Source organism: Haemorhous mexicanus, chromosome 21 (genome assembly GCF_027477595.1).
Source record: "Haemorhous mexicanus isolate bHaeMex1 chromosome 21, bHaeMex1.pri, whole genome shotgun sequence".
Classification (NCBI taxonomy): domain Eukaryota; kingdom Metazoa; phylum Chordata; class Aves; order Passeriformes; family Fringillidae; genus Haemorhous; species Haemorhous mexicanus.
The window spans coordinates 863,917-890,219 of record NC_082361.1 but is presented as its reverse complement, the minus strand read 5'-3'; the positions used below and the strand labels follow the sequence as shown (position 1 = coordinate 890,219).

The 26,303-nt window shown below is 45.5% G+C and overlaps 1 protein-coding gene across 1 annotated transcript in view; it reads left to right on the top strand.

Moving 5' to 3' along the window:
* Window positions 1-26,268, top strand: part of SCAI (suppressor of cancer cell invasion) — a gene marked incomplete at its 5' end in the record, with an annotated part of 38,054 nt that extends 11,786 nt beyond the window's left edge. The window contains 15 exons of the mRNA XM_059865459.1: window positions 5,593-5,688; window positions 6,293-6,379; window positions 6,909-7,007; window positions 7,663-7,759; window positions 8,516-8,614; window positions 9,227-9,379; window positions 10,209-10,310; window positions 10,867-10,968; window positions 11,593-11,671; window positions 13,726-13,825; window positions 14,287-14,368; window positions 18,546-18,618; window positions 19,160-19,333; window positions 19,413-19,513; window positions 20,577-26,268. Coding sequence (XP_059721442.1) covers window positions 5,593-5,688; window positions 6,293-6,379; window positions 6,909-7,007; window positions 7,663-7,759; window positions 8,516-8,614; window positions 9,227-9,379; window positions 10,209-10,310; window positions 10,867-10,968; window positions 11,593-11,671; window positions 13,726-13,825; window positions 14,287-14,368; window positions 18,546-18,618; window positions 19,160-19,333; window positions 19,413-19,513; window positions 20,577-20,726 — 1,594 coding nt within the window. The remainder of the gene's footprint in view (window positions 1-5,592; window positions 5,689-6,292; window positions 6,380-6,908; window positions 7,008-7,662; window positions 7,760-8,515; window positions 8,615-9,226; window positions 9,380-10,208; window positions 10,311-10,866; window positions 10,969-11,592; window positions 11,672-13,725; window positions 13,826-14,286; window positions 14,369-18,545; window positions 18,619-19,159; window positions 19,334-19,412; window positions 19,514-20,576) is intronic.
* Window positions 26,269-26,303: the final 35 nt, after the last annotated feature.

The window sequence follows — 26,303 nt, the reverse complement described above, 5'->3', positions numbered from 1 at the left end:
TGGATGGGAGGAAAGTAGGAGAGGGAATATCTTTGGGGAAAAAATTTAGGAAGCAATAAACTGAAACATCAAAACCATACCCTGTATGTGTCTGCTGAAACAAGTGCTTAATCTGAACTGTGGAGAAAGGTAAAATCTACATTTATCCACTAAGCAGCTGCAACAACAGCTGGAAAATCCAACTGGTTTGTCTGCAGGGGAACACCCGTTTGGACAGTAATATGGATATCCTGTTTATGTCAATATATGCTGAGTTAAACAGCATGTATCCAAAGCTGCTTTATTTCTAAGCTTTGCTGTAGAGTCTCTTAAGTAACAGGGGTTTGAGCTCATATCTGGTTGGCAGTTCAGCCTCTTCCTGGTCTCTGAGTAATGCTGTATGTTTGGGCCCTTATAGCTTGCTGTTAGTCAAACACAGATGGTTAGCAAAGATGCTTTTAATTCCTCCTCCCCCCGCTATTGATAATCCTTTCATGTGCTTTAGAAGTTGATTACCAAATCCAAAACAAACATTTTGTGCTCCAAAATCTGAATGGCAAATGGGCAGTGGAGACAAGGGGTTCTTGGTGATTGTGTTTGACCCCCCCATGAAAGACAGTCTAAAGCAAAAGGGCTGAGATCTTGAGACCAGGATTTCCAGCACTGTATATGACATTACACTGGCTTTCTGATAGGTTTTGCTTGAAATTTTGGCCTGGAATGCACGCAGTTCATGTGTGGCTGTGTGCTGCTCCAGTTGAGATCAGAGAGGTGGCAGAGAACCTCCAGCCATTTTGTGCCTCCTTTGCCATGCAGGGATGTAGTGCTTCTGCAAGATTTTGAGATGAGAGATGGAGTTTCTCAGTGTATCCATGGTACTTTTCCAGAAAGAAACCTTCTTGTCCAGCTAAATGAAAAGAAAATGGAGAATATCTTTGGATGAAGTATGGTAAATAAAAATAGAGATGGGATTAAGCAGCCAGTGCTGCTGTGTGAAAACAGGAATATTGCAGAACAGGAACCTCTGTCCTTACTGTAACCTGGCACAGTTACTTCTTACACTTGACCACCATTTCACCTCTAAGACCTGTGATTCCCATGGGCATAATGACAGGATAAAGCAACATTATAATTCTCAGGTATCTGCTGTGTTAGTGCTTGTTCTCAGAGGAGTTCACCTGGAAATGTCTTGGCAAGCATCCCAATTCTTAGTCCACTTGCTTGGTAATAAATGCATTTGATTCGTGCCTGACACCTTCTGTTTTGAAGATGATGACAGCCTTTGCTGCTGTGTTTTTTGCTATTCTCTGGCCCCTACCATTTTTCATAGAAAAGAAGTGGTGGGGGAGGGAGAGGAGAGCAATGATTTCCTCCCCAAAACCTCCTCTGGGCACTTCAGCTACAGGGAGCTGAGCCTATAGCTGTGTTGGCAGCTGCTTAGCTGTTGCTGCTGCCAAAAATTGCAAGGGCTCAGCCTGCCACGTCTTTGTTTCAGTAGCATTTCCTTCCTCTCTTCCCAATGCAGATGCCAAATACAGCATTTGAGGAAAACATATGATGGTCTGCCAAGGTTGCTGCTCAAGTGTACTTTGTGCTGGTGCTCCCAGTGGTAGCATCTCCTGTGGCCGTGCCTGCTAGGGTGACCCTGGGGGCTGTCTTCCTGGTGTCTCTACCCTGGGCTATAAGTTAGAATAAACTGTTAATGAAGTGTGTTGCAATGGCTCTCTTCTCCCCTTTCCCCACTCCCACTTGCTTTTTTCTTGAAAAAGGCTGGGAAGAGGGAGGCTGTAAGGAAGCAGTTTGTCATGGTGTATTGTCACTGCTATTATTTTCTTTTAAATGTTAAAAAGTGCTTAAATGTGTTCAGTATCACAAAGAAGCCTGAAACTTCAAGGAATTAAAAGACTTTCAGTAACTGCATTTTAGGGAAGTGATTGTCCCTTTGTACTGGGCACTGGTGAGGCAACTTGTCCTGTTCTGGGCCCCTCATGGCAAGAGAGACTGAGGGGCTGGAGTGTTTCCAGGGATGGGAGCAAAGCTGGGGAAAGGTCTGGAACACCAGGAGCAGCCGAGGGAGCTGGGGGGCTCAGCCTGGAGAAAAGGAGGCTCAGGAGGTACCTTCTGGCTCTGTGCCACAGCACTTTTATCCCACTGCTGCTCAGGTTCTGGGAACAGGAGCCTGTAACTACTACAAGCCCATGAACATAAAAGGAAATTGTCTCTTTTTATCACCTGTCAAAACTGTGAATGTCTTTAAAGCTTTGAATGTTAAACTTACAGTTATTGTAGCCTTCCTCTTTGAAGCATGCTGCTGAGTCTCTGGGACTTTCTCAGCATCTTTAATGTCCCTGTGTGACAACTTCCATGTGGCGCTGGCCAAGCACACCTCAGCACCTTTAATTGGGTTTCAGCCAGTATTATCTGGCAGCATGGCTGAAATGAACTCCTGACAGAGAATTAATTATGAGCACGTAAGTAGTGCTGGTCTTTGTGGAGACAAAGAGTACAGCAAGAATTGGATAAAATTCTGGTCTGTCTGTGAAATTTATCCACCAGCCACACTAGTGCAGCAAGAGAGCCAGTCTTGTGTGCCCAGTGTGAAAATCCATCATTCTAGAACATCTCAGTTTGTGTCTTCTTGTCCCATTTGGAATGTTCTGAAAGCCAAGGAATTGGAAATGGTTTCCACTCGTTGTTGCAGGCTATTGTACTGTCCTAAATCAAATCTCCAGTCCCTCCTCTACGTCTGGATTCCTTTGGTTGCCCCTTTATCCCTCCTGTAGTGGTGTTCAGCCAGAGCAGTGCTGAGCCAGCAGCCTGGGCTGGGCACACCCCACAGGAAAACCTGCTGCCTTTGTCTCTCCTCACTGCTCTGGTGTCCTGCTGTAGATCTGGAAGTAGCAATAAGTCCTGCTATGACACAGGTCTTGAGCTCTCAAGTTGGGTGTATAATTGCTTCTGGGTCATGTATTCCCTGTCTCCTTGGGTGGGAGGAGCTGTGCTAAAAGCCCACTCTGCAATTAGCCGAGGCTTTGGGATTCTTTTGGGCTAATTCTCACCAAATAATGCACGTCCCCATGTTCTGTTAAAAAAACTGCACTAAATGTCCTCTTTTGCTTATGTACCCATCTTCTCATGGCAAAATTTCTTGGTACACAGGAGCAGCATGTGTGATGTTCAGCAGAGAGCAGTAGAGGGATGGCAGGAAGGGCAGCTCTTGTCTGCAAAAAGCTGTAGTGAAAGCACAGTAATGTATTGTCATAAATGAAGTTTTATTACAGCCATGTCAGAATACTATCAAAAGAACAAGTGCTACTGTCTGTTTCCATGGAGATCCTTCCCGTTCCCTGGGGAGCCGAGGAATCCATGGTGTTGTGCAGCTATGCCAGCTGCAATTAGGCAGGCAGGCTGCAGGAGGAATATCCGTGTGGACAGGCAGCAGTGGCTGCAGACAGCAGTGCCAAACACACGGGCACTGCCCTGGCAGAGGCTTCTGCAAACACCACTCACATCTAGAGCAGCACAGCGAGTCCAGCTGGGCTTTGTGTCTAGGGTGCGTTGGAATGCTTAGGCTTGTGCAGAGGAAGGTGTGGAATGGGGAGGTGAAGGGGAGTGTGTTAATTAGCTGACTGATGAGGGATAGATGCATGGGCATCATCAGCCCATACCTGCACCATAACCCTTCCTGCTTAATGCTTGGTTTGTGCACGTACTGGTGTTTGAGAGAAGGGTGCTTTCTTGGGCTGGGGTTCTTAAGTCAACTTGTTAATTCAAGCATTCTATAGGTTAGTGCCAGGGAACTTTGATTTGTATGGTTTTTTAAAAAATTATCAATTTCAATGTTGTTTTGTAATTATATATATTTTTATATATACTTTACCGTTGAATCTTATGGGTGTGCTAATTAAATTAAATTAAAGCTACCTCTTGCTGTGTCAGAGTCTGTGCTGTATCTTGGGTGTGTGTTTGGACAGTGCCTTAGCTTCTTTTGTTTAGCTAAAATGTTTACATCTATTACAACGAGAGAAGGTGGTGAATTGTTCCTTGCAGAAAATGCTTTAAATTTGCATGTGTTTGTATCAAGCTGTATTTCAATGAAGATGTTGGTACCCTGAAGCACATATTTATATTCCTGTTTACCCCTTGCTACACCAACATACGTTGCAAGATTTTGAGCAGCCCATTGCAAGTTTGAAGGGATTTTTTTTTGTTTTTGAATTTGGTTAAATCCTGCCCAGATTCCTTGGCATCTTCATGGAATAGCAGCACCAAGTACTGGAATGCTTTCCCAGGCTGGTAAGAGCTGTAGCTGGTGAGGGATTAATTTTACTTGTAGTAGCTGAGCTAGGTCCCTTCAAGCTGTGTGGGAAGTACAGTTGGCTGACGAGCAGAGGAATATTAATTTCCTTTCCTACCTCGGGTGCTGTTAAAGCAATTACAATGAGCAGAAACAGGCCAGAACGCTGCTCTGAAATGGTGTGTACTGCTCTGCTTCTCTGGCTCCTTCAGAGGACATGGCAAGGTTTCCTAAAGGTGCTGCTTGCTTGGTCTCTCCCCTCCAGGCTTGGATGTGGCATGTGCTGCTTTTCTGTCTGCTGAAGGTGGTACATGAACCAGCACAGTGATTTGAGAGAGCATTCCTTGTGGAAATCAATCTTGAATCAAATAAAAGAGGATTCTGTCTTGGAAAAGCTGCTCTACTTCCACTTGCAGAGCTGTACACCTCCTCTGAATGAGCTTTGGTGTAGATGTGTAGGGAGTACGTGCTCAGTGGGACTCAGGGATTTGGTCCCCTCTGTTGCATTTATTTCAAGATTCAGGTCTCTCCTGGGAGATGGGAGGAGTGAGGGTTGAGAGCATGAACCTTTAAAGCCAGAATCCTTAGGAATACATCATAGTTGTGGGATGGAAATATAGCACAGCGTGGAAATCCAGGGGAGGTAGGAGAGCAGAGCTGAGCTGGGGTGGCTGGCTCACCTTGTAGCACTGGAGACTGACAGGAAAAAACCAGAAGTTGTCAGGTTGTGTTGTGTCACTAGCTGTGAGTGAGAGGGTGACAAACGTGGTGATGGTGCAGCAGAACCCAGGGAGTGCTAACTGTGAGCATCCATATGCTGGCCTGACCTGCTGGTAGTGCAGCCCTGGTTTTGGTTGTGATGCCATAGGCTCTGTTTCTGAAACACAGCCATATCCATTTGAAAAAGATTCCTTCCTTTGTCAGTAACAATACATTTTATCAGTCTGTATTAGCTAATTTCCATCTGCTTGGTCTTGGGTAGGGTTTTTCTGTATTAGGATATTTTAACAGTGTGATTTGTCTTTCTGTGCATATAACCATATAGTTACTTCTCTTTTAGCAAAATTGAAAGATACTTTCAAACACCTGTTGCATGTTCCTACATGATAATTTCCTATTTGGAGAGATCCAGTAACAACAGGTTTTGAGAAACTCTGGCAGTCATGGTTCTTGTAGTTCTGGGTGCAGGCAAAATTCTAAAATATGTGAATGAATCCTGAACAAAGCAGTTCTGACTTTGACACAAACGTGCTCCTGTCATGTTGGGCTGACTGGATTCTGCTTCCTAATTCTGCTTTTGTCACTGTCTCTTGCAGGGATTTACCTCAGTATGGGCAGAAGCAGTGGCAATCCTATTTTGGGCGAACATTTGATGTTTACACCAAGCTCTGGAAGTTCCAACAGCAGCACCGGTAAGGCAGTGTTGTAGGCAGATGTGTTGTGTGGGTTTAAGTGCAGCTTTAATCTCTGGAATGCCCAGAGCCCCAGCTAAGATTGAGATTTCACTGTGTTGTTCAAGCATGAAGGGAGGGAACAGCAGCTTCCTGCAGCGCTCACAGTCTATTGAATTAAAATGTTGCAGAGTGTTCAGTGTGACTTTTTAACAAACCCTTTTGCTCTACCTGAGTGTGTGGTGCTTTAATTTCTTACTGAGGAGGTGATGGATTCTGCAGAGCAGAATCTGGAGTGGTGTGAAGTCTCTTGCTGCAGCGTGGGCTCTGATCCTTCACACCTTCCTCTGGCTGCATAGTCTGCGTGTTCTCCTGGGAAGTGGTGACCTTTTGTTGTGTGTATTTTGTGCAACACACTTCTGTCTGGTTCTGGCAAGTTTATGCCAGATAAACGGCCCTTCTCGTGGGGTGTGTGTGCTGCTGGCTCTGAGGGGCTGCTGCTGGCAACGCTGCACCAGTAATGAAAGCTGACTTTGGCCCTGCAATGGCTCTTTGTCTTGTCTGGTGGGATGTTCTGGGATATTTGGGAATCCTTTTAATCCTTCTTTTCTCTCTTGCGACATAGACAAGTATTGGACAATCGGTATGGGTTGAAGAGGTGGCAAATTGGGGAAATTGCTTCCAAGATTGGGCAGCTCTATTACCATTATTAGTAAGTAAGCACAGAAGAGGATTCAGTGGGCAATGCAGGGTTAGTGGCAGCTGCCTGCCAAATGTCTGGATGCTCAGTCAGGAGGAATCAGTGACTGGGCTGAGTCATGGTGCCTGTTTGTGAATGAGGGCCCTGGGGACTGCATGGGGTGCTGCAGGGAAGGGCTCCTGTGAGCCCGGTGCCACTGGTACTGCCCAAGGACTTCTCTCCTGCCTCCAAAGTGTCTTCCACGTGTGCTGCATTGGAGTGTTGTGGAACAATGTGATTTACAAGTTTGGGAGCTTAATGTTCCTTTTTGCTGTTCAGTGACCCCATCACCTTGCGTGTGGTGCAGGATGGGCAGCTTTGATTGTTCCCTGAAATGGGATCCACGCTCTGACACATCCCCCAGTGAGAGTCTGGCTCTCCTGGGATGGCACTTGAGGAGGGAGCTCTGCCAGGGAGGCACAGGCTGCCTGAGGGGCAGGAAGGGAGGGTTTGGTGTGGCTTTCCCTGTGAGGCCGTGAGCTGATGCCCCTGTTCCCCGCAGCCTGCGCACCTCTGAAACCAGCTATCTCAACGAGGCTTTCTCCTTCTACTCAGCCATCAGGCAGAGGTCCTACTACTCCCAAGTCAACAAAGAAGACAGGTATGTCTGAATGGAGGCCCTTGTTTTTTCAAGACTAGAAAGGTGTGTGGAAGCAGCAGGGAGCTATAAACTAGGAACGTAACTAGGATAAAATCCATGTTGTTGAAGGAAGTTTCTTTTAATCCTTCTGCCACTATTGAAAAATGCAGGATAAATAAGAGCTTTGCTATATGACTGGAAGAGCATTCTGTTACCTGGTCCTGGATAGAAGGCTATTAGCCCCAAAGTTTTGTCATTTTAAATACTGAGCAGTATCAGTGCTGGGAGCTGGAATGCTGTGGGTGGAAGATGGGTCAGCTGGGCTGAAGCAGAGGAATATGTGTTAATCTCATCAGGCCTTTCAGGGGAACAGCAGCTCATACTGCAGCACAGCAAGGTTTGAACAGCCAGCCATGATATCTGACTCCCATGCCCCGTCAAGTAAGGAGGCTGTTGCTTTCTTAAGTTATTTTTTATGTCCCTGTACTCAATTTTAACTAAACCTCCAAGCAGCCAGGTGGCTATTCATCACCACATGAGTTCAGTCAGAACTCTTAATCTGCAGCTGTTCAGCCCTGCTGTGGTCTTAAACTCCTCCTCTCCCTTACCCCTGCTACCTGCCTCTGTTCTATTTTAATCTCAAATTTGGCTGTGGTGTTTTTGTTGTTGTGTTTAGGCCTGAATTAGTGGTTAAGAAGCTGCGTTACTATGCAAGGTTCATAGTGGTTTGTCTCCTGCTCAACAAGATGGATGTTGTAAAGGACCTTGTAAAGGTATGCTAGAGTCAGGATAAAGGTGCTGAGGGGTGGGAGGTTGCTGATCCTTGCTTTTCTAGTCGATCTGCCATCCAACATAGGAATACCTTCTGTCATTCAGACATTTAATAATGACACTTCAGGAGCAAAAGATTTGGTTGCATTGTTTGAACAGCAAGTAAAAATATTCCAATAGCTGCAGCCCAGACAGGGAGGTGCCCTGGAAGTGCAGCAAAGGAACAGCAAGCTGCTCCCCACAGCATATGCTTCCCAGCCCCTCTGACAACCTCGCTTCAAGCAGTTCCTGGGCCTGACAGCTTTGTGTAGGTTGCATTGCTGTGTGTGTCACAGCTCCCTTGAACTGCAGGCTTCACTTAGCACAGCTAAACCAGCCACACCATCCCCTTTCTCAAGGTATTTAAAGTTACTTGCAAGCTGAAATTTGAGTCCCTGGTATCCGTAGCTTATGGTAATAACCAGTGACATAGCTGTGAGTGGGATAATTATACTTAACTCCAGATATTCTTTGCATTTGGACCTACGTGGAAGACAATTTGCATTGCCAGAACTCAGTGTAGCACTGGCATTCTGTCTGCTGAAAGGGCGCGTTTTGGCTGGCATGTTAGTCAGGAGTGTGCTGCATATGTTCTCAAGGAATTTATTTATTTATTATTCTTAAAGGCCAGCACAGCTAACCAAATATAAGGTTACTGACTGCCTGCTAAAGTCTGGTTTTAGGAGTGACTGTGTCTGTCTCTGAACTGTTTACATCAGGAGCTGTCAGATGAAATTGAAGACTACACGCATCGTTTCAATACTGAAGATCAGGTGGAGTGGAACCTGGTTCTTCAGGAAGTGGCAGCATTTATTGAGGTGAGAATAGCATCCCCTGTAGTTGTTTCAGAGTTTTCTGTCTTGTTGATGGAAGTGTTGCTGTATCACCACATTTGTGAGGGAAGCAGGTGTGCCAGTGCAGGGACAGGATGCCTGTCCCATGAATCACTGACACGTGGTCACAGGAATATTTAAACATTGCCAGAATGGGTGGCACCATTATCATTCACTCTCCTCCTTTGCTATTAATTTCTACAACGAGAAAACAAGCTAAAATGATTATGACTGTAGGCATATTTAGTTTATTCTGCATGAATTTGTAAGGTTGTTGATGACATTGACTCCTCAGGTACAGTGAAGCTGAAGCAGAGTCCATGTCATTGGAGGCAGTATGATTTTCTCACTGCTGTACCTTCATGTGCTTGTCCCATGTGTTTCTTGCAGTCCCTAAGAACTTTGCTTTTCTAGCTAGGAAGGCTTTACCCTCTAGCCTGCATACAAATATATAAATAAATGCATGACAAAGTAATTTAAAAAGTCTGCCTCATTTGTGAGATGTTTATTGTAAGTGCCGAGACCTGTGGACTTCTCTCTGACTGCAAATCTGTATGCTTTCCTGAATTCTTGATTTATTCTGGTTGCTTTTTTTAGGCAGACCCTGTCATGGTTTTAAATGATGACAACACCATTGTAATCACCTCTAACAGGCTTTCTGAGACGGGAGCTCCGTTGCTGGAGCAGGGGATGATAGTGGGACAGCTTGCTCTTGCAGATGCGCTCATTATTGGGAACTGCAACAACCAGGTAAAGGAAATCCTGGGCACCTGGGCTTGCTTCTTTGGAGTCCCCCCCATGACATCCCTCCTGATCGTACAACAGAGATTCCAGCAGAGGAGAACATTGAAATATTTTTGTTGTGGTGGTTGCAGTGGTAGCAAGAGGAAGAGGGTTCACAGAAATAAGACCTCAAAATGAAATGTTAGATATTAGATCTCTATTACTGACCTCTTATTGTTTATATTCAACATGTCAATTAAGTAGACACAATTGATTTTCATATACTGGATTATTTGTTACAACATTCAAGCACGGGGGACCTTTAAGATACATCCAGAAAAAGCTTGACTTGAGCTTTTATATGACTCACTCCAGCTTGTTGACACTTCAGTGGCAACAGTAAGAGGTTTTCAAAAGACATTCTAGGTTCTGTTTTTAGATTATAATGATAGTGAAGTTGTACAAATTTCTTGGCTTCTCTCTGAGCTCTTTTCAGGTAAGCAAGGGAGTTATATTTAAACTACACTTCATCTGTCTTTGTCAGATTTTGTCTGAATTCATAGTACACAGCCATTTCAGCACCTGATTAGTCCACATCCCAGAGAAGCCTGTAATTTGGAAGCAGGAGTCTGCAGTGCAGTGACTTGGCCTGGCAGATCAGTAACAAATAGACTTTGTCTTCTGTGAGCTCTTCTAGAAGTCCTTCACAGCTCTTCAGAGATTCAGAGATGACACTGACAGATCCCTGGGAGAGAATGGTCTCTCTGGTGTGCAGTGGAGTCTCTCAGCTGGATAATTCCAGAGAAATTCTGTTTAATGTGGATCTGGCAGAATAAACTGTGTGACTCTCTTGCAGGTCAAGTTCAGTGAGCTGACAATCGACATGTTCCGAATGCTGCAAGCTCTGGAGAGGGAACCCATGAACCTGGCATCACAAATGAACAAACCTGGAATGCAGGTCAGTTCCACTTCAGTAACAAACCTGGCAGCACATCTTAACTGGGTTTTGTGTTGATTGATTGCTTTTAAGTAGTCTACTCCTTCAGTATTGTCACTGTGCAGAACAGGTTAGTAAAGGTGGTGTAACTTCCACTAGAAATTAGTGAAGAGTAGCTCAAACCCATGGACTCATCAGATTACTGAGTCAGCTGGAAGTTAATGTCCCCTTCAGAGAAAATATCAAGTCTTCTATCTGGGGCCAAAAGAAAATATGAAGATTTTTCATTTATTTAGGTGAGATGAAGTGTGAATTTTGTCACACATTTATTGGATGATACTTGAGAGTAAGAAAGACTTAGTTCACAAGTTTCAGTGAGGGATAATACCAAGTTATGGTTTGAATACTGTGCATCTTGCTTTACTATGTAGTAGGAAATGCAGAATGGGCAGACCATTTGTGTGGGTAGTGTGTTGGAACATTCTAATAAATAGAAATTTAGAGGGTTATGAGACTGCTTTGATAACATCTGGTTGTTGGGGATTTTTTGAGTAATTTTGTTTCTTTCTTTTAACAGGAGTCAACAGAGAAACCAGCCAGGCGGGAAAACCCCCATAAATACCTACTTTATAAACCAACTTTTAGCCAGCTATATACATTTTTAGCAGCATCATTTAAGGTTTGTGAAATTGGTGACTTTATTTGAATTTATATGTCCAGGACTGTTTGGGAGACTGAATGAAATGTAGGTCTCCACTGATCTGGAGAATAGAAAAACCTTAAGAGGTTTTTTTCGTTTCATATCATGCCAAGCACAAACCACAATGGGGAAGTGCATCAGGAGATTGTTGCTCTCGAGCACTGTACAGCTACTGAATCTCCAGTCCTGTATCCCATTCCAACTGTAAACAAAGCTTCCCTTGTGCATTGTCTGGGAGTTGGGCTCTGCGTGGATCTTGGCAGCTTTTGGGTCCCATGTCTTGGAGAGCCTCAGATCTGCATGGATAGTAAAAGAGTCTGTGTGGAAGCAGGTGCTTTGTCAGTGCTGCTTGGAGCTCTGATACCAGCCTAGAGGTTTGTGTGGAGACAAGTTCAGATGTTTCATCAGGTGACATTTTGGTCTGTTGGAAGGGCTGTCTGTGCTGGGGCAGGGCCAGTCCATGCACCAAGAGCAGAGTGGAGGGGAGCCAGAAGCAGGAGTAGCCCACTTACAATGACAGTGTGTTTATGGAGGTGATGATTCAGTATTAAAATAGACTTGTACCTTTCTTCCCTCGGCCCTGTGGCCCTGTTTGCATTGCAGGAGCTGCCTGCCAACAGCGTGCTGCTGATTTACCTGTCTGCCACGGGCGTGTTCCCATCAGGTCGTTCGGATAGTGAAGGTACAATAAAGGAATGCTCCCTGTCATGAACAGGGCTTGAATTCTCCTTATGTTCCAGGACAAGTGACCAAGAAAGCTGTCACAAAGCTCCTTTAAAAAGACAAGTCAATTTGATTCTCCTGTCTGCTTAGTAAGATAGCCTTTATTTTCCACAAACAATAATTAAATCTTTGTGTTCTAATTAGTGTGCATTAGCCTGAGAACTTTTCAAAGGACACATCCAGTTTTTGATGCATCTGAAGTATTAAAAGCCTCCCAATTTTGAAGACCACGTGGCTCAGTTGATGCATCAGCACAAAGTTCATAAAATGGCTCCATGGCACTCTGTGATTCTTTCCAAGGCCCAGCACCAGGAGAATGTGTGGCCAGGACATGGGTGGTGGAAGGACTCAAGCAGCTGCAGGGACTGGTCTATTTGCACGCTCATTAACCTGACAATTCAAGCCCTTCTCATGATTTTTGACAATTCCCCTCACCTCACCCTCCTGTTCTTTTCAATCTAGCAGAATATTTGGATGCAGCTGCAATGTAAAAGCTGAAAACTGGTTGGCTGGAGTAAACACGGTCCAAAGATCTGTTTATATAATTCCAGAAAAAAAAAAATCAAAATAATTTTTTAACATCCTAAATATTATAACAAACCTCATCTGTTTGAGACTTGCATTCCTTTATAAGATGCATGCTTTGTCCACCCCAGTGCATGATTTATAGAGCTCTCAAAATGTTAAAAGAAAAAAAAAATCCCTGTCAGCTTTGGGCAGTGGCAGTGATTTTTTTAAAATGCTTTTAACATTTTCCTTCTTGCTGCAGCTTGGTGATAGGTCCTAACTGCAGTGTGTCCTCTGGAGCCTGTGGTGTGTGCCCCTCTCTGCATGTGTTGTTTCAGCCTAAGAGCTTGTGGCAGAGGCATCCAGGCTCAGTCACCTGAGGAGCTGCTCACCAGCGTGCTGCTTTCACCAAGGAGCCCATCACAGCTGCATTCCTTTAACAAGGTGGTGTGCTCTGCACACAGTCCTGCCTTATTAAAGGGGAGAGCAGCTGCAAGGTGCACTGCGCGTTGCCTGCAAGCTGTGTGTTTGGCAGACCATGTGAGGTGTTTGTAACAGTGCTAAATTAATGTTTGTCCTGTTCCTGATTTTGTATCCCCAAAGCTTCCCTTAAATGGAAAGGCGCCTTGTGTCCAAACCTGAAAAAATTGCATTTGGTGGCCAAATGTGGGTCAGCCAAGTCTGCAAATGTATCACAGAATGAGGAAACTCTAATACTTTATTTTACTAAAGTTAGTGACATTTCATACCCATACCAACAGCAGAAATATTTCCTGGTATCTGTGGGATTTGATATTTTTTATAGCCATTGCTTTTGTGTTTGCTCTCCATCAGACACTCAGGGGGTAGCTCAGTTTTGCAAATTTAGCAGAATATTCAGCTTACAGTAGGAACACGTGTCCAGGGCATGTGCATGTGAAAATTGTGAATTCTGACTTTGAAATCTTGAAATACCTTTGATACAGATTTGAAATCTGGTTAAAGCCATTGTGTCCCTTTGTCATTCTCTGAGTTCTCTCTTCTCCCCTTTGCAGTGCTAGAGCTGCAAATGACAGTAGTAGTTCTAGTCTTTTTGATTCATTTAACTGTATTTTTTTATCAAATTCTGAATCTGGAATATGCAACTCATACAGTAATTCTACAAAGGTATTGATTTTCCTGTATCAGACGTGTAATGGGTTTTAGTCTTTTATCTCTGTGGTGTAACAAGAGCCAATATTGGGATAATTTGCATTAATTTATGGGTTAATAGTGAATAATTAAATTAGAAGTTATGAAATTGCATTCCTTGCTCCTATTTGATAGATGCTGAAGTTTCTAAAAAGGCATAAAAAGGCATATGCAGTTAGTGAAGTCTCCACATTGCTCTCTCCCCTCCTTACAAGTGCAGCAGTTCAGAATCCCTTCGTGTTCTGGGGTTTGTTGTTGCTTCTCCCTGTCCCGTGGTCAGTAAATGTGCAGCAGGTGAGTTGCCCCTGCTGATTTGGGCTTCCTTTCCCCATGAAGGTCCGTACGATTTCGGGGGCGTGCTGACCAACAGCAACCGCGACATCATCAACGGGGATGCCCTGCACAAGCGCAACCAGTCCTACAAGGAGATGCACTGGTGAGTGTGCTGCAGCCTGCAGATTCACAGGAGCTGGTCTTCAGTAGGGAAAAATGCATCAACACCTCTGGAGTTCAGACTCCTCGGTGCAGGATGTCATGATGGGGATTGGCTTGAACACTCAGAAGTGAATGTGCAGCTTTAAGTGATCATTTAAACACTTCAGCCTTACTCATGTAAGTTAGTATAAGTTCTTGATTACTGACAAACTTCAGAGCAGTGGTGGATGACTTCTCAAGAAGTTAAACCTCTCTTGAACTAATGAGAAGTCCCACAGCCCATATTATAGACAAATATGGACAATGGTGCAGCTGCTCTCTGAGGATGAATCTGGGGACTGCAGCATGGGAAATCTGTCTGCTTTTTATCTGGCTGTGGGCAGCTCTGTGGCTGAGACACTTGTGCAGTGTCAGAGCTGTGCAGCAGTTGTGGTGCTCTGAAGGGGCCCTTTCTCTTTGCAGCCTTCACCCTGGAGATCTCTACCCTTTCACCAGAAAGCCCCTGTTCATCATCGTGGATTCTTCCAACAGCGTCGCCTACAAGGTAAGGCCCTTGGAGGCAGTTCCTCCTGTGGTAGGATACAGTGCCAACCCCTAGTTAGCTTACACTTTTTACAGGCTATTTTTTTAAACAGTTTGTATTCAGTCTTTCTTTTCTTTTGAGGTTGTGCATGCTAGTCAGGATCTGACCCTATGAATAGGAACAAGAAGGAGAAGCACATGAACAGCCGCTCATTGGAAAGTAATAAATCCTCCTGGAGGGAAAAAAGGTTCAAGATTTCCAAGGTCTCTGGTGGGAGGTTTACTTTTGTTTTATACCAAAGACAAATCTCGGTGTGTGTGCATGGGGGAGGGAGATAACTAATGTGCTTTTCTTTCTTCCAGTCATCCAACATTCAGTTGCTTTAAAGCAACAGAAAGGAGTCAAAGCATTGAGCCTGATCTTAAAAAACACGGGGTGTCTGTGTCTGAAAAGTGTCTGAACCAAGGAAGTAACAAGCCTCAAATTAGCATCCAGTGTTACTGTAGAGTGGTGTTTGCTTGGACACTGAGCCTCCTTCCTAGGGTGCTCTGGACTTACAGTAGAATTGCTCCATGCCAAATCACCTCTGGGAATCTGCAGTTCGGGTAATACAGATGCAGGCATTGCACTCGTGGTGGCCAGTTGAATCTGGAGAGCATTACACATGTATTTCATTCATGAATGGGGTAATAAGAATGTGCTATATCTGGGGAAAGTGCCACTTCTTCTGTGTTCCTTTTTATAGCTCCATTATGTGCAGTGAGGGAGGGAGCATCCACAGCTGCCTTTCGGAGGAGGAACAGGGACGTCTAGTGGCCAGAGGAACTTGTGCCTTGTTCAGTGTCCACAGGCTGTGCTGTTTGTTTTGAAAGCATGTGCTGGCCAAGGAGAGGTACTAAATCAGTGGTCAGTGTGAGTCAGGGTAGTTCTGTATTGAGCCAGGGAACTCCTGCCTGACAGCCAGATAATGGTCTGGCCTCTCTGTTGGCTCTTTGGTTTGTTTTAGTGTAATGTATCTCAGAGGGCCTTTAAAACACCACTTTATTTAAATTCACTGCACTGGTTTCAGAACAAATCTGCTTTTTTCTTGAATTCACTTCCCCATTTAAATGGAAGGAAACACAATTAGAGTGATTTACTTGTCTTTCTGAGAAAGTGAGCATTTGGAAGGGTTTTATTTCCCTATGCTTTTTCCTGACTTTCATTCCAGTATAACATCAGGAAGATTGGTTTTCTTTCAGGGAAAAAGGTATGGCTTGTGTTGGGTTTTTGGTTTGGTTTTGGTTTTTGAACCGCCCTCCTCTCTAACAGAATTGTTAGAAGATGTCAGATGGATCAGCTCTGTAAGAGAGCAGAGGATTCCATCTCTGGACAGACTGGGGTTCTGTGCAAAGCTTAGAGCAAAGAACCTGTTTGGGGCAATGGATTTCCACACGTAGATTTGTAGGTCTTGTGAGAATAAAGTCAAGTGTTTACAGTAGAATTTGCTTTTTGTATTGCATTTAAATTTGATAATTAAGTTTTCTTTGTTTTGTGGGCACACGGTAAGCAACTCTGTAACCTCCACTGAGTTTCTTTTCGTTGGTCTGCAGTGAGCTGGCAGGGGTGTAAAACCCACCAGTCTGTTCAGCACAGCTGGTGGAGAGCATCCAGCTCTGTCTGAGTGGAAGGAGCTCAGAAATGTGAGCTTGGGAAGTATTTCAGGACAGGATTATAGAAGTGGCTGCTAGGAGCACTGACCCAGATCAGAACAGTGTGGGCAGAACTGTGAGGAACCTACAAAGAAATATGTTCAGCATTTCAGAAGTGACATTCACCTTCCCCATCTCTTGCCACTGAGCATAGGCAGGCGTGCGAGGGGACTGGTTTAGGTCTCTTGTGTTGTTTTCCAGTGAAGGTTCATGGCAGAGCTCTCAAGGTCAGTGCTTCAGCCCTTGTACACTCCTGCCTGTGGCTGTGCTGGGGTCCTTGTCCCCAGGGAGCCCTGACAGACTGTCCTGTGACTGTCCCCTGTGGGCTGGGAGGTGTCTGGGGGCTCGAGTGCTGGCATGAACAAAGAGCAACCGTGTGAGGAATTGAAGTCAATACTGCCTTTTTTCCCCGTGGCTGCTCTGATCCTCCCTGATAGGACAGGAGCTTTCCTGACATTTAAATGTCACTGCCAGCAGTACCAGCAGGAACAGCAAATGCTCACACATCCTTTTCTGCAGCCCGTCCCTGCTCTCCTGCACGCATCCCCATCCTCTCCCTCTCTCTGCAGGACTTAAATGGTGATGACTGAAAGTAAGTCCTGCCAGGAAGTGACTTGCCAGTTTGTCAAATCAGCAGCACTTGAACAGCTTCCTCCCCTGTATATTTAGCTGAAAGTGGAAGATAACTGCAAATCGAGCATATCTGCTGAAAGCCGTGAATTTTTTTTTTAACACTTCCATTTAAATATAGCTGTCTGTGTGTTCTTGAAGGTTACCACTGCATGTGTGGATGAAATAATATTTTTAAATCAATATCTTCCTGTAGCTGTGGTTGTCTAGGATCATGGTGAAATGCAAAGTCTTAAAACCAAACCAAACCAAAACCTCCAGCCAGTGGGAATGCAAGGCCTTTGTCAGTGATATGGTAGAAATACTCAGCTTAGCAAAGCTTAAATGTGAAGGGACTTCTTTTGGAGATGATGGGCAGTTCTTTCTTGGAAGGAGATGTACATGACACACATTGTAAAAATCAGTAATACTTCTGTTGGAAACCTTGAACACTGAAGTAAAAAACCAGTCAAATTTGAAACAAAATGGAGTTTATCCTTTTTGGAGTTGTCCATGCACTGAAGGGTAGGGCATTCCATAGCCAGACCTCCTGTCAACATCTGGATTGCAGGGCAGGTTCTCCTGGCTTAACCTCTGCTGGGGCAGAGTCCAGAGTGCCCTCAGCCAGTGCCTGAGACCCACAGGTGACCCAGGGGTGCTCTTGGCTGTGGGACTGCAGGGCTGTGGTCACTGCTGGCCTGGAAAGTGACACATGGAGGAATTCATTAAACTGGTCAGTCTGCTCCTGCTACTGAGAACACTCATTGCTGGAGAAGGTGGAACCTTGCCAGTGTGTGTACAGTTCAAACCAGCAGTGTCTGGGCTGGCTCCTGGAGGTTGAAATGTTTCTTTCAGCAATTCCTGAGCTGACCTGTTGTCACTGTCTGCAAGGGAGTTATCTTTGTTTCTTCCTTAGAGACCAAACCTTAGTATCCAGCATTATCAGTCTTCCCTGGGCTCCTAATGAGCTAGAAGGGTTTCTAGCACTACTCAGCACTCTGTCAGAGATGGGAAATGTTGTATTTTGATTAGACTAGATTTCTGTCTCTAGTATTTAGCAGATTTAGATCAAATTAATTCTGTAAAACTAATATAACTGAAATATACTGCCTGGAAGGGAAAGTTCATTTGAATTATGCAGATGCCAAAAGGAATTTAAAAAATAACTTTTTGAGGATTCTTCACAAGCAAATGCTTGTGGTGTTGTATGTCTTACACTTGTAAACTGCAGTTTTAAGAATCTGACCTGCAGATGTGTGCGTGACACTTGTATGCTCTGGAGGCAGGGTTTGAGTCTGTGCTCTGAAAGGATGCAGGCACAATCACATTTTTTATAGCTTTGCAAGCCTTCTGTTTAAGAAAGCTCTTCTGGTGACAGCTAATGAGGTTGTGTGCATGATTTTTGGCTTTTTTTCCCAGGTTGTGACATACTTGCTTTAAAGGAAACTTACTTTAAAACTTTTCTCTGGGCCCTGCTGTTTCATCAGTCATAGCTCCTCCTGCTAGAAAGAAAAGGGCAAAGAAATGGTTTTGACTGGGCAGTTCAGTTGGTGTTGAGGGAAGATGTTAAACCCAATTGCTTTCACTTTTACTGCAGAACATGATTTTTTTATTTTCAAGTAATGTGTTAGTACTGAAAGCCATATTTCCATGAAATTAGGGTCTGCCATCAGTAGCAATCAAATGAGAGAATTGTAGTTAATTTAAAATGTAGTTGCTTATATTCCTTCTGTGCTGTGATCCCTGAGTAAGTGAATTGGTCAGGCTCATTGCCAATGCTGAGCTGTGTGAGGGGCATTAGTGTCTTCTGTCATTAATATGATTTGTACCCTTGACTTGCTGAATATTCAAGGCAAGCAAAGTGACCATCAATACTTCAAAATTCTTATCTGTTACAGAATTTCACAAACTTATTTGGACAGCCATTGGTGTGCTTGCTTTCTCCAACAGCATATCCAAAAGCATTACAAGGTATGTGCAGTATTGCATTTCCCAACAAGCTGCAGTTCCTGTATCTGCCCCAAACAGAACGTGGATTCCTCAGGAAGAGACAGCTTTCCACTACTGTGTAACCCCTAAATCAGGTTACCAGTCCCTGAAGTAGTGTGATAAAGTTTAGCTAGTGTATGTGGTAAATAATTTGTTCCAGTGCTGGTGACATTTCTGCAGATGGCTCCAAGAAGGGCTGGAGCCAAGGCTCTCCTGCAGGGAGACTGAGGCATGGCCAGCCCAGCGTGGGTGACGGCGGTAGTTACAGCTCTGGGCAGCATTATTGCTCCCAGAAAGGGAGCAGAGTGAGTTTTGGTCTCGTGGTGTTAAGGCATGTCTCCAGGAAGCCTTTACTGCCAGTCCTGGGTCAGGTCTGCACGAGGGAAGGTGTAGCTAGCACACAGGAGTAGCTCCTCTGTGACAGAATTTAGCGGGTGAGCGACTGCGTTGTGTGGCAGGGACAGCGTTTCTGTTTCATGTGCCAAATGTATCCCTTTGTCTATTGATTTATTTTTCCTTTTAGATCAGTCTCAGCGGGGTAGCCTCTTCACACTCTTTCTGAACAATCCCTTAATGGCATTCCTGTTTGTCTCTGGATTATCAAGCATGCGCCGAGGGCTGTGGGAGAAGTGTCAGGATTACCTCCGGAAAATCAACCGGGACATTGCCCAGCTGCTGACCCACTCCCGATCCATAGGTATGGCCTGGCCAGGCCCAGCTCAGCCCCCCGGGGGTCTGAGCCTTTCTAAACTGGCCTTTCTTTGCCTTCTGTACAGATCAGTCCTTCCTTCAGTTTTTCGGGGATGAATTCCTTCGCTTGCTTCTCACAAGATTTATCTTCTGTTCGGCCACGATGAGGATGCACAAAATCTTCCGGGTATGCAGGGATGTCTGTGCCTTTGGGGGAGCTCCCGGCCTGCAGAGCTGCCCTGGTCAGGTGGGAGGGCCAGGGTGACCTCAGAAGGGGACTGATGCTCACAGGCTGTTCCTGCAGCCTGCACTGAGGCTGTGCCTTTGTGTCTCTCCAAAGGCACGGAGCCTTTGGCTTGCAGGAGCCTCACCCTGCACGTAACACAGCAGGCACACTCCAGTTCAATTATGTCACTCTGGACAGCCTTGTCTGCTAGAAAAATTCCTCTTTAGAACTTAAGATTATTATTTCTACACAGCCAAAAAGGTATAGAGCAAGAATATAAAGGGAAGTGGGGAGGAGTGGGTCATTATTTCTGGAATGTGTTCATGTGAATGGGTTTTGAAAGGTCTTTGAAGTGTAAATGAACACACTAAATAGGAAGATGGTATTTTTGCCTCCCTGTTGGTTAAAGCTGTGCCAGCAGAGAAGTCTGCTCTGGATCTGCACCATTTTATGTGAGTGTTGGCATACAAACTGCCTGCTCCATTTTAAATACTGCAGGGAAAGTGGGACTGGAGCACTGAAAGGTGCAGTATTAAGTTGTGGAACTGCAGATGTCCAACAGCTCCCCAAGCCTAAGTCAGCTACCTGGGCTGCTCTGATACCAGGGAAAAGAAGTAGGTGTGTGTCAGTGGGGAGAGATTTGCCCCCAGTGTCTTAGATATTTGTTTTAGGATGAGATGAATCTCCCACTGGAGATGCTTACATGTCTCTAATTTCAAGAAATGAACTCCAGCCTGGTAGGTAAGTACAGGTGAATATTTTTTGCCTCTTTTAGTGGTTTCATTTTTTTTTTCCTGCAAAGCCTCAGTGAACATACCAATAACTATCTGAGATGAACAGGCATTTGTATTGCCACTGTGACCATCTATGAATCAATGGAAAGAGCAAAGTGAAAATTCTAGAATGTTTTCTGTCTCTGTGCCATACTGAATGGATTAGGGTGAAATTGGCCTTTTGCAGTCTTCTTCCTAGAGGGTGTGAAAGAAATGAGTGTCTGATTCTCTTTGTTTTCACTGTCATCTAGCAGGAGACTCGAAATTATCCCGAATCTTATCCTCAGCTGCCAAGAGATGAAACGGTGGAGAACCCTCACCTCCAAAAGCACATTTTGGAGCTGGCTTCCATTCTGGATGTTAGGAATGTTTTCCTGGAAAACACACTCGATGACTATTAAAAGAAACTGTCTTACTGCAAAGGGGATTCCCTGGCCACAGATTTTGAATGGTGCAGTTTTATAATGTGAAAATCATAAAAGGAAGTACTTGATTTTATTTTTAAATTTAGGACCATTATTTTAAAAAGTAATAATAAACAGCTGTTAGTTGAGCTGTTCCATTCTGTATGGGGTCAATTTTATAAGCAGAAGTTTTCATGTCTTTTAAATGTTAAACTAAAGAATCACTAGAGGTTTATTTCTGGTCTTGTGGCTGTCAACCACATTTCCAACAGCTGATCCTAAGCATAGAAGTATTATTGGTTACCTTTAGCCCACATTTGTGGAAATCCTTTATTTTTATACAATTTTAAGAAATTGGAAAGAAAAAAAATCAACAGAAAAAACCCAATATTTTATCCCCAAAGAGTTTGGATTTGAAATGGTAAAGATGGAACCACACAGTGCAAACCAACAATAGCAATAACACAGATTCCTTCATAACAAATATATTTTTTCAGTCTTAGGCAAGTGAGGAGACAAAACTGTGGGCAATTTAAGGGGCATTTGGAGCAGTGTTTTGAAGTGAATTTATAAAGATACTTAATGCTCCCTCTAAGTTTGATGCAGCAGTTTTCTGTATGAACTGTGTACTGCTGGCCAAGGACCTGGTTGGGCAGGGGGTCAGTAGTGAACAAACTGCAAACCCTGAAGGTCAGCCCCCACCTCTCACTGCCACGTGGGGCATCCTGCCACAGGAGGAGGGGGCATTTTTCAGTTTGAGGTACTGTTAGAAATTCCAGCATTTCCAGCAGGTGTGTGGATGGAGTGTGTGCTCCCCCAGCATGAGCAGTCCCTGGCAGAGCTCAGAGGATGGCCTGACAGTGCTGTGCCAGCCCCTCCTGTCCCTCGTGTGTCTGACCCCGCTGTGCCACAGCCCCAGGGAGGTGCTGCTGTTCCCCTTGCAGGTGAAGCTGAGTGGGAGCTGCCAGAGCCCCCTGGATGTTTTCCATGCCCCCCCAGGCTCAGTTCTGCCCTCAGGAGCAGCGAGGGGGCTGTAACGTGGCAGCACCATCACTCCCCAGCCCCAGAGCTCAGCTGGATGGGTGTCTGCAGAAGGACAGTGCCCTTGGGAAGGGGCTGGCTGGAGGAAGCCCTTGTGGCTGCTGGGAAGAGGGCTGGCTGCCTCATTTGGGACTGCTCTGCCTGCCCTGCAGAGCTAGAGGAGCTCTGGCAGCTCCTGGCAGTGCAGGGGGAGCAAGGAGGAGGGAATGGACATACTTTACCTATTAAATGGAAGAGCCAGTTGTCACTGTTCCATGGGCTGCTAGAAGTGAGAGGACAAGTCCAATCAGTGCTCTTTGTTTAACCCCAGCCATGCCTGTGTGCTTAGGTGGAAACAGTGCAGAACTTGGTGACTGTTGCAGTGTCCTGGCAATCCTGGGTGCAGAGCATCACCCAGGGTGTGATGTGGTCACCCAGAGCAGCCTGGTGGATCCATTCTGCTGAGGGAGCACAGTGTGGAACAGCAGGAACAGCTGGTGTTATAGCAGCTGGGGAGTTTGCATGAAGGTTCTTTGTAGCTGGGCTGAAGCTTGCACCATCCATTCTTTATTTCCCAAGTGTACAAAATCCTGTGAATGCTTGTGTTTGTCCTAAGCAGTCGTGAAGCTGGTACATTGAGACCCCCCCTTGGTGCTGCTCTTTGGAGCCTGGCAGGACTTGCTCTGCCAGGCTGTGGAGTCTGTTCTGACGGGTGTGTGTTGGTGTGTGCATGTGTGTGCTCGGCGTTTGTGTGTGTGTGTACAGTACACATGCATCTACTGCCTGGTGTAAATTGTAAATATGTATCTATGTACAGGTACTTGTATATGTATTAAAAAGAATGAACCACTATGATGTCTATATACAAAATTTATATATACACACATATGCCATGTTGGGTGGATTCCACAAGGTGCTGCAGATCATTTGTGGTTGTACTAAAGGTTATGGCTCTTTTGCCACTGTAATTTGCTGTTTCCAGGGACTTACCTTGGACCTTGAAGTAATTGATAACTGATTATTGCAGGTACAGGAGCCCTTAGTTAGCCAGGGCATGGGTATCCCTGTATGTATTGCAGTGATAAGATCCCTGTATTTACTGTGAAGCTGATCCTGGCCTTTCTGCCTGGTAGGAGGTCCCCAGTTGCTGAAATGTGGGATTGTATGTGGAGGCTAAAGATGCAGGAAGCCTTTAATGCAGCAGCAAGTGAGAGGCAGGTTATCTGTTTCCCTGCCTGCTGTTCCTCTACCAGCAGCATTCAGCTTGCATAGAAAAAAGGAATTGAGTTTTCCCCAGCTCACTGTCTTCCAACCAAATGCTTTTGCTTTGCTTTAGCTTTTGCTTTGATGAAGCTATTCCTTTTTTGGTTCCATCTCTGTGGAAAAGAGTATGTTGTTTCCAAGCATAGGAGTGATGATAATGATGATGACGATGATGATTCCACTCGTGTGAGCTGGTGAGCCTCTGGGACATTGCTTGTGAACTGACTGGGAAAGCCTTGGTGGTCCTCACCTTTATTTAGCCAGGCTCAAGTGGGGAGTCCTTGCTGTGACCTGAGAGGCTTCTACCATTTGCAGCCCTTCGAGGAAGTTCTGTTTGCTTTTTGCCAAGGTAGATCTCATCAGAGAAGAATGCACTTTTTAAAAGAAGTTGGAATGTAGGAGGAGAATATAGGCCTTAAAAATTAGTTCAGAAGCTGAACTTAACAGCAATGACTGTCCAAATGAAAAATTAATTTTTGAGGTTCCTAATTCTCCTCTTACCCGCTGATCTTTGTTAGAAGGTCCAGTGCTGGGACATTCAAAGATAAAGATTTCACTCCTGTTGTGCTGGGAGGAGTATGGAATTGTACTGTGGAAGCAGAGGGCTCATACCCTCTGTCTGCTCTAGCTGTAGCTAGGACGAGTGTCTCCTCTTGGATTTTGAGCCAGCCCCTTCTTTCCCACCCAAAGAACTGCATTCAATATGAAAATGTTGATATTTTTCCCTCCAAGTAAAAGCTTGTCTTGTTTGAACTAAGTCATTCTGAACTTGTGCTACTGTGTGCTCTGTGCTATGGTCGTAGGTACCTCTCGGTGTATGCTTGTGTGTACTGAAGAAAATCTGGTTTTGTATCTCGCAGTCCTCAGTGTGGAAGCCAAGCAAAGACTGAACCATTTTTAAGTGAGAAGAGTACAAATCCTTTTCTTCTCAGGCCTGATGCCTTCCCTCTTGTCTCGCTCTCCCTTTCTCCATGTATCTTTATTGCTTATATTAGCGGAGAAGACTTGCCAGCACCAGGCAATGCCAAATTAAAGGGGTAAATTCTGCATGTAAAACATTGAGAGGACAAGGTGAACTGGTCCAGCTGTGTCCTTACAGGACTGCTCCTGCCTGGCTCCCTGCTCCCTGCATGTGGTGTGCTCAGATGAATCCTGCTCCCACAGTAGGTTTGTGCTCCTGCTCAAATTGGCTTTGGAACATCTCGCCAAAGTAATGCTGTTGCCTTTTTTTCCCCTTTGACTTCTCAAAGTAACAGTGATAGGGCAATGCAGGGTTATGAGTCTTTAATGCTCTGTTTTTTCATTCCTCCTGGGATGTGATGTGTCATTTTGCTTAGTGCACCAGCTAAATGGAGCACTAACTTCCATGAGCTGCGCAAACAGGACTTGCTCCCTGGAGTGCTTTCTTGAGAAGTTGCAGGACCTTTCTTTGAGCAGTTCATCAAAATAATGTCTGTCAAGTCAGGACTGACTAAACCCCTCAAGACTGTTCCCCAGGGGGATGTGCAGAGATGTCTTTAAAGGATCATAGGAAATAGATGGGGGCAACAGGAAATCTGGCTTCAATTAATCATCTTCAGAAGTTACAATTTGAGTAGCTCTGGTCAGGCTTCTCCCCTCAGAATGGGATGGAAGTGCTCTGTTCCATAGCCCACCCTGGCATGAGTTAGGAAGCATCTCCCCTGCCTCACTGCCTCCCATGTCCTGTAACCATGCTGTGCTGCAAGTCTGCTCTTCCCAAAGCTAAAAATCTTGGAATCTGTCTGAACAATTGTTTTGTCTTGAGGTTTCTTTGTAAAAGCTTTACCTGTGTTTGATTCCTCAGTAACTGTCCGAGTGCAGCTCAGTGGTGCAGAGCAGCCGAGCCTCACTCAGTCGTGGTGGTGCTGGGAGCTGCTCTGGTGGCTGGGGCTGCTCCTGGGGCTGAGGGAGCTCTGCAGGCAGGAACACGTATATGAACAAGGGAAAAAAATTTAATAGAGCTGAAAACTGCTCTGTGCACCTTGTAAGGTCAGACTGGACAGAGCAGCCGGGCTAAGCTCTGCAGAGCAGATGATACACTCCTGAAGGGGCTCTCCTGTATTTGTAACGTTGGACTTTAGAGCAATACTGTTCTGTGACCAAATGTATTCAGGTGCTTTGAAGATCAATAGAGATCTGCTCACTAGAGCAGAGGACACACGTAACTCCTTCAGATTTAGGAGTGACAGCTACTTCTTGTTTTCCTGTCTAAACTATTGCCAAGACTGAGGAGAGTTAGTTCAGGATTTCTGAATCTGACAATTTTTGGGGTTAAGGACTGTCTCTGAATTCTGCCCAGAGGCACGCACAGATGTTTTGTTCCTGGTTTGATTCCCGCTGGGAGCAGACCCCAGCACAGCTGGCTGGCCTGCAGGAGCCCCAGAGCAGAACAGATCTTACCAGCCCGGTCCCAGCAGCCGCTCCTTCCAGAACAAACCCTGCTGGGAGGATCTGCCCCCTGACTTCACAGATGGCTTTTGGTACGTGTTGGTGATGGTTCTGCCATTGAACTGGTTTGTTGGGAGCAGGATTCTGCCTCATGCAGGCTGAAAAGCACAAGTGGCTTCTGCCCTGGGCCAGGCCCAGCGAGAAGAGGAGGGGAGCGCAGGTGGGAGCGTTCTGGGAATGCAGAGGGACCGTGCCTCGGGCAGCCCCGCTGCGGAGGTACAGGGAGCGTTTTGCCTCTCTGAGAATCAAATTATTTATTACCAAAAGTAATTTTATAGTGAATTGGTTTAAAGTTATTTTACAGCTGTGTGCCTGTATATCGTATTTTGGTAAAAACGGATATTTTCCTTAAAATATATAGAGATATATAAATAAACTTTTTTTGGAGCAAATGGACTTTTTTGCAAGGGATCTGTAATCGCCAAAGCAGTGTGATGCCAGAAGCGACTCTGCCGTTGTTCGGGGAGGGAAGGAGCGTGTTTGTGTTACTGCTGGACACTGCGGGGAGAAGCGAAGCCGCGATGGAGCCGGGCCCTACCGCCTGTCCCGCTCCGGCCGGGCACCACCGACCGGCGCCAGCCCCGCGTCCCGCTCGTCACCGCCTTTCCAGCCTTTCCAGAGACTTTGGAGCAGATTTCCGTTCGCTTTTGTCCCCGCCGCGCCGGGGCCGCTCCCGCCCGGTGTTCGCGGTTGTGCCGTGTCCGAGCCGTTCGCTGTCCCTGTCCCGGCCGCCGCCCCGGCCCCGCCGGCGGACTGTGCTGTCAATAAACTGTGATAAACGCTCGTACCGAGGCGCCTGCTCCGCTCCGGGCGGGGACTGCG